Source organism: Hydractinia symbiolongicarpus, unplaced genomic scaffold (assembly GCF_029227915.1).
Source record: "Hydractinia symbiolongicarpus strain clone_291-10 unplaced genomic scaffold, HSymV2.1 HiC_scaffold_47, whole genome shotgun sequence".
Classification (NCBI taxonomy): Eukaryota; Metazoa; Cnidaria; class Hydrozoa; order Anthoathecata; family Hydractiniidae; genus Hydractinia; species Hydractinia symbiolongicarpus.
Window position 1 is genome coordinate 1 of NW_026633906.1, and position 8,255 is coordinate 8,255.

At 32.3% G+C, this 8,255-nt stretch overlaps 1 protein-coding gene across 2 annotated transcripts; it reads left to right on the forward strand.

Moving 5' to 3' along the window:
* The first annotated feature begins 6 nt into the window (after window positions 1-6).
* On the forward strand, window positions 7-4,513 carry LOC130629337 (uncharacterized). 2 transcript variants are annotated; one of them, XM_057442495.1, is made up of 7 exons: window positions 7-804; window positions 879-956; window positions 1,141-1,278; window positions 1,640-1,687; window positions 1,871-1,978; window positions 2,928-3,029; window positions 3,104-4,513. In XM_057442495.1, exons 1-7 carry the CDS (start codon window positions 72-74, stop codon window positions 3,235-3,237), a joined length of 1,341 nt encoding a protein of 446 aa, XP_057298478.1. In that variant the 5' UTR covers window positions 7-71; the 3' UTR covers window positions 3,238-4,513. The 2 variants fall into 2 exon arrangements, with proteins under 2 accessions (XP_057298478.1, XP_057298479.1); XM_057442496.1 differs by lacking the exon at window positions 879-956.
* The last annotated feature ends 3,742 nt before the right edge of the window (window positions 4,514-8,255 follow it).

Consider the following 8,255-nt stretch of genomic DNA (forward strand, 5'->3'; position numbering starts at 1 on the left):
TTAAAAACTTTTTGGTATTGCTGAAATTACGCAAAGATGAAATATTCGCTGACGCAACGTATGATTTAAACATGAGAAGGAATGTAAAAACTAAAAAACCTGCACAACTTCCAAACGAAGGCGATGTCCAACTAATTCGAGATTATGTGATTGAAAGGATACGCCACTTATCATCAGATCCATTTATCATCATGGACAGACATACGTTTGTTGAACTACGTGATTGTGCTTGCACTCGTCTTGTGCTGTATAATGGCCGAAGAGGTGGAGAACCATCGCGTCTAACCGTTACGCAGTGGATTGAAGCTGAAAAGGATGAATGGTTAGACAAACAGCGGATACAGGATATTGCAAAAGAAACTAACTTAAGCAGTGGGACAAAGATCACATTTCAATCGGGAAAAGGAGTCAACCATTTAGTTCCTGTTTTTATTCCTAAAGATACTGTTGCTGCAATGAAGTTGTTGGCTAACGAGCAAGTAAGGAAAGATGCTGGTGTCCTTGAAGAAAACTCATACATATTTCCCAGTACCCAAGGTTCTGATAATCATTGCTCTGGATGGCATAGCTTAGATAATGTTTGTGCAAAACTTCCAATTGCCAACAGAGAAAGAATTAGTGGTACAAGTAACCGACATCGCCTTAGTACCTTAATTGCTGGTTTAGGTCTATCAGAGTCCGATATGAGTTTGGCCTATGATCATTTTGGGCACAGTGAGAGAATTAACAAAACGATATACCAAGCACCAGCTGCTCATCGACAACTATTGTCAACTGGGAAACATCTATCTGTCCTTGATAATGGTGAGCTGTTTTTCTGTAGTCTATTCTTGTGTATCAATTTTTTAAAAGTGAAACAAACGCATATCTTCTTATAGCGCAAAGTATAAAGAATGACAATAACTTCGAGAAAAAGGGTCCTAACTTAGTTGAAGAAAATGAAAAAAAATTTAGAGGTAAAACTTAGAATTATGGCTGTTCATATTGGCATACTTCTTTTCCTTGTGAGCAGTCAAACAAGAAATTTAATTTTGAAATTCTTCCAAAGTAAGTTCTTTTGACTCTTCATTCTATTCAGGTCTAACTTGTTCGTAATTACCTACATACAGGCTTGAATTACGTTGTAAATGTATTTTGTAGATGAAAATGCTGAAAAAGACACAAGTAAAGCGAACACTGTAAAATTACCGAATAAAAAGAAAATGAAGAAAAGTGTACAAGTGGGAGAAAAAAGACAAACTCATCGAAACGATACATTTAAAAAAGAGAAAACTTGCGGTTAGTTCATTGCGTAACAATAAGATTTTATTCACAAAATATTATGTATTATTGGAAACATTTTCGTTTTTGAATCATTAGAGCCTTACGTTGCAAATAAAATGTTTGTTTTCAGAACAGGGCTTCGAATAAAAGCCCCTATGTAAACAAAATTTACGTGAAAAACCAACCTATTCGACTTAGATGGTCAATAGCGAAAACACGATCTCAGATTTATAGTGACGTCATAAAACATCACACATAATATTTGTTACTAGGGAAGGACAGTATAAATAGTCAATTTTTTTAGTATTTCTGTTGTGTAAGTTAACTTTGTTACAATACCTGATTGCAAAATGACTGAAAGCCGTTTTCCTTTTAGCACCCACGAGAAAGTATGCACTTAGAAAAGAAAAGAACGTTTCTCAAAGTATGTCTTGATTTCCATGATTTTGTGTTTTCAAAATGATATCCTGTGTTGTTTGTTTTTTGTCAGCATTTAACTTCTTTATAAACAAGTTACTGGTTGTTTGCAAAGTGATGCTTTATATTCTGATTTTCCCTAATTTTTTCCTGATTTTTCAATAAAGTTACAATGTTTTTAACGGTTTAGAAACATCTGAAGAATCCAAACATTTTACAAATGTGAACGATGATGAACCTTCTGAATGGTCTGAATCAAGTGAAGATAGCGAACTCGAGAATTCTGTAAAATGCACTGGTGAGGTTTTGTTAATCAACAATACTGTATAACTCCTTACTAAGAAAAATCAAAAAGTACCATATTTTTTAATTTCTTGGTCTGTCTATATATAGTATATGAAATTGCAAAAATTAGTTGATTGTACTTACCGGTGATAAACAACAGCTAAAAAGAATAATATCTTAAAAATTGCTGCGTAATTGCCGAAAATGAAAATATTGCTAAAGTGGAATATTTTGCGTCAAATAAATGAAATTATTGTACTTGAACACGAAAGTTTATTTGATACAACTCGCAGACAGCTTAGATCCGAAATCATCGTATCCGTTTTCACAATATTTATTTCCATATTCTTGAAATTGGAGTCCGAAAATATACAGAAACTAATAAAAAGAAATAGATTATCTTAATCCCTATAATACTTAATAATTATTAATTCGCTATTCGTCGTTAGCCCGTGGAAAATCCACGGGTTCGCCCGTCCTTTTTATACCGCATTGCGTGCTTCTCGCTATTGCGCAGCTAAGCTACCATTTTGCGTGACAGACAGACAGACAGACGTAAACGGGTATTATAATATAGATAATTAACCTTTTTAAAATATGGAAAAAAATTCATTAAAGAAATACTGAAATAAAGAAATGAAAATGATAATAAAGATGGCGGAATTAATGTTTGCGAATTTGTTTTCACAAACCAAAATTCCACAAATTACCAGACAAGGGCGGACATCCGCAAAGTTGAGATTCCAACAATCTGATTAAAGATTTTCAATTGCAACTAAATGAGACTATTCGTAACTTTTTTATTTCGCATATTTCATACAATTTTTGAAAGCATCCATCCGCAAAAATTGCTTCCGCGACAATTTCTTCTCTTCTATTGGAGGACGAAATAAGAATGAAATCATTGAAATTTGTATGCCCTTTTCGTGTATAAATTAATCTTGTAATGTTTTCTTTTACAGGTCAACAAGAAAGAAAATACATTCAATGGTCGTCAGAGCAAGAGGATAAACTATACAAAAAATTTGCAAGACATATAAAAAATAAAAAAAATGGATGGCCTTGTATGTATGACATGTATGTTTTGCACTAATTATGAAAACATGTTTTTGAATATCTAATATTTGTGTATGTGTAGGCTCTGATGATCTGAAAAAATTCGCCAACGAGGAAGGAATTACTGTTGGAACTGTTCGAAATAAAATTAACAATGAAAGAGGAAAAATAGCACGACAAGCGGAAGCGAAAAAAAAGAAAATGAACATTGTTTAATTGTGATAGAGCTTTGGTTTCTTTTATTTTTATTATTTTTACGTTACCATAAAAGTACATGTTTATAATTATTTATTATGTTTACAAAAGTACATTTATAAAAACATGTACACTATACATGTTTTTATAAATAATGTGACAGCTTTTATCATCATCAAATTTTCTTGAGTATACTCTAAAAAATTCAAGTCTAAACAACACATCACTCCGTCACCCCTTAGACGGGGAGAAAGGCAAGAAAAAGTGTTAAAGTCACGAGGATAATTTCTATACAGGTTTCAATCATGTTTTAACAATCAAAATGTATGATCAACGATAATTTAATTCAACTCTCCCCCCTCTCCCATGAAAAATATTTTGAACTGTGTGGTTTTCATAACTGTATGTGATAAGAAAACTGGCTCTCATAAGTGAAGTATATCTTTTAAGGGGATTAATTTTCGCGGGTATTAAGTTTCGCGGTTTTTTCGGAGTTTTTCCAAAAACGCGAAAATACGTCGCCGCGAAAAGTTTAAATATCCCTGATCTGGGAAATTTCCAAATCGGCCTGATACAAAAGACAATGATGTATAACTTTCTCTGGGACATTTTCCTTTCTCTTCTGTATGTTGTTTCGAAATAACTCACCGGAATAGTTGTTTTTCCAAATTTGCATAATTCGCAAAAATAAGTTACCGCGAAATTTTCTTCAACACTAAATTTGTGAAAATAAATTCCCTTTTTTCCCGCCAAATTCTAGTAAAAAAAAATTCTGCGAAAATAAGTCCCCGCGAAAATTAATTCCCTGAAGGTATCTTGTTTACACAGTTATTTCTCGTTTATTCGTGATATAGTTCGTACAAGGTGATACATTTAGGAAGGTTTAAGGCGTTAAACAGATTATCATTTAGCGTACGTTTCTTGATTTCTCAGTCCTTCCTTACGCAGCCCCATTATATAACTAGTGTCAAATGAGAAAAAGGAAAAGGAAGTTAATTTCTGTGGAATTAGTAAGATATAACTGCTTGGTTATCCAGGTTCGTTTATTTAAATTCGAAGAAGCAGCAAATGATTAATCGTTTTTTGTTTTTTTGTTTGCATATAAAAATGTATGAAAATACTGAATTTTATGTGTTTACCCTTTTTTTTCATTTTTACCCTTGTTCTGTTGTTTTTAATAACGCATATTATAGATTTAGGTGTTCTTCTTTCTTTTTTGATTTTTGTTATGTTCAAAGGAGTCTATTACTACGCATGTCATGTGTTTGGAAGTTTCAGGAATACACTTTTATTTTGACACTCTTAGTTTTGTATCTTTTTAAACAAACCCAGCAGCCTTAAAAACCTCAAAATCTTAAAAAAATTTAAGGAAAATTTATAACCCGTAGTTACTACATCATAGCAAAAACAGTATAAGTTGTGTTCGTTTGCAAACTACAAAATGTCTTGAAAGGGTTTTTTTTACTGATTGTATGCTGGGAAATCATGGCCTTTCCACTCAGTGACTCAGGGCAAAGAATATAGAATTCAATGAAAAGTCAGGGAAAAATTTGGTTTAAAAGCTGTATGTGAACCCTGTAAAAAACGTATCGGATCGAATACATGCAAAAGCAACAGTTTTAATGCCCTTAATGTTGCTTAAGATCCTCTTTACAAAGCGCAATTGTTGCATTCGTTGTTTGTTGGTTTTGTACCCACATAAACCACTTCCACGCATTTTGCTGCTTCATTAAGCTAGTTCTTAAATTGTAACCAAACTTTTGGTACAAATTCACATACTCTTAAATACATGTTAAGGATGCTATAATTTGTGTTTTTTCCTTTATATTTTTTCTCCGAACTGGACAGCTGCTAACGTGTGCTTCTTTTTTGTTTTCATACAGATTATAAAAAATATCACTTACAACAATGAGACAAATGTCTTTAAAAAGACAATATTGCAGTTCAATATTAATAATTATCAGATGATCGGGTTTAACGCTCATGTATATAAAATATATATCTGTCTACATTTAGTCGATCTAATGTAAAAATTTTCTTAAAGTAGACACAAATCATATGGAATCGTTATGTAGACACAAAAATTTCAAATTTTTTTTAAGAGGCAAAAAGGCATACAGGGCGCATACGCAGACAAAAAGAATACTCCTTATACAAAAATAAAGGTTATAGGGGGTAAGGGTTTGCGAAAAAACATGGTTTTTATATGTCCACTTTTAGTTCGAATTTTCAGAGTGTCCACCTAAGGTTGATATAGCGTTATATATATATATATATATATATATATATATATATATATATATATATATATATATATAACACGAAGTAATTTTAACACAAATTACAACAGAGTGCTCAATGTGTAACAGAGCAGTTATATTATTTTTATGTTTTGTTTTCAAGAAAAACTACATTAATTTTGCTACTTAAAGTTTCATGCTTCTTAGCAATCTTCAGGCAAATGATACAAATTATACAAGTTGGTACTAACTAAAGTATAAACCTTTTAATTACGTGATAAAACGTAATAAAACAAATAAATACATTGTTCGTTACAGTTCATTTCAACCATTTCAAAGTATATTTGTTGCGATGGCGACATTTGTTGATAAGTTCTGTTCTTTTATTTAACAGTCCCTTCGGTTCAGCTCGTACAATTGCTATTTTTTCTGTTAGGCACAAGTCACACGTGCGCGCTCCTGTCTTATACGGCATTGCACGCTTTTCAATACTCCATAAGATTTCGAAGTCTGTTCCGTCTTCTTTTAATCTCCAAATTAATTTCGACAATTCGGTTTCGTTTCTGTATTTCTCGTGTCGAAAGGACTTTTTGTGGTTGTTAAACCTTTCTTTAAATTCGCCTTCGCATAATCCGTAGTAAAATTCCTTCTTGTCTACGTATTTGACTTCCGCTTTGTAGATGATGCATGCAGCTAAACAGTCACCATTCAGTGGACACTGGGACTTATCCCGGCAATTGCAAGGTCGTTGTTTTTGCCTTTCTTCAGAAGTGAGAACTTTTTTATTATGTCCCTTTATGATGTTTCGGATATTTGTGCTACATGAATAGCTCAACTTGAGGGTGTTTTTGTTGAAGATTTTATAATATTTGTGATCTTTACTGAAGTTTTTTCTAACAATCTTGAGAAATGATCGTCCAATGTCTGTTTTTACGTTTTTACTAAACGGCGGGTTAAACCAAATTATCTTCCTTTGGCGATTAGGGCGTTGTTTGGGTTTACTCGCGTATGCCATTGTGCTTTTAAATCGAGGACTTTGTTGTCTCGAATCGACAACAAAGTCCTCGATATAATAAGGCACAGTCGGAAGTCCTTGTTATTTGATAAATCATCGACTTGGGTTAAAAAAGGAAACGTTCTTTTCGATGTAACAATGGGTTCATTTGATGGAGCGGAGATCTGTGAGTTAGTTGGACTATATCTATTAAAAAAGATCAGCAATATTATCGATATCAAACATGTTGGTCTATACAGAGACGATGGACTTGCAATTATCCAAAACGCCAATGGACCACGAATGAACAAAATTCGAAAGGACATCATAACCTTGTTTAAGGAAGACAAACTGTCAGTAACTATCGAAACGAACCTGATTGAAACAGACTTTTTGGATGTATCATTTAACGTGAATAGTAAAACCTACAAACCCTACAGGAAACCCAACAACGATCCGCTATACATTAACATTAATTCAAACCACCCGAATAATGTATTGAAAGTCATTCCGAAGATGGTCAACGAAAGATTAATTGCGACATCATGTAACAGAAAAGCATTTGATGACGCAAAGCCTTTATACGAAGCTTCACTCTCCGCCAGCGGATTTAAAAGCACAATGGCATACGCGAGTAAACCCAAACAACGCCCTAATCGCCAAAGGAAGATAATTTGGTTCAACCCGCCGTTTAGTAAAAACGTAAAAACAGACATTGGACGATCATTTCTCAAGATTGTTAGAAAAAACTTCAGTAAAGATCACAAATATTATAAAATCTTCAACAAAAACACCCTCAAGTTGAGCTATTCATGTAGCACAAATATCCGAAACATCATAAAGGGACATAATAAAAAAGTTCTCACTTCTGAAGAAAGGCAAAAACAACGACCTTGCAATTGCCGGGATAAGTCCCAGTGTCCACTGAATGGTGACTGTTTAGCTGCATGCATCATCTACAAAGCGGAAGTCAAATACGTAGACAAGAAGGAATTTTACTACGGATTATGCGAAGGCGAATTTAAAGAAAGGTTTAACAACCACAAAAAGTCCTTTCGACACGAGAAATACAGAAACGAAACCGAATTGTCGAAATTAATTTGGAGATTAAAAGAAGACGGAACAGACTTCGAAATCTTATGGAGTATTGAAAAGCGTGCAATGCCGTATAAGACAGGAGCGCGCACGTGTGACTTGTGCCTAACAGAAAAAATAGCAATTGTACGAGCTGAACCGAAGGGACTGTTAAATAAAAGAACAGAACTTATCAACAAATGTCGCCATCGCAACAAATATACTTTGAAATGGTTGAAATGAACTGTAACGAACAATGTATTTATTTGTTTTATTACGTTTTATCACGTAATTAAAAGGTTTATACTTTAGTTAGTACCAACTTGTATAATTTGTATCATTTGCCTGAAGATTGCTAAGAAGCATGAAACTTTAAGTAGCAAAATTAATGTAGTTTTTCTTGAAAACAATATATATATATATATATATATATATATATATATATATATATATATATATATATATATATATATATATATATATATATATATATATATATATATATATATATATATATATATATATATATATATATATATATATATATATATATATATATATATATATATATATATATATATATATATATATATATATATATATATATATATATATATATATATATATATATATATATATTATATATTATATACACATAATAAAATATTTACTCACGAGGACTTATGGGTGGCATAGTAAGATTTACTATATGACATAACATTTGCCAAGTT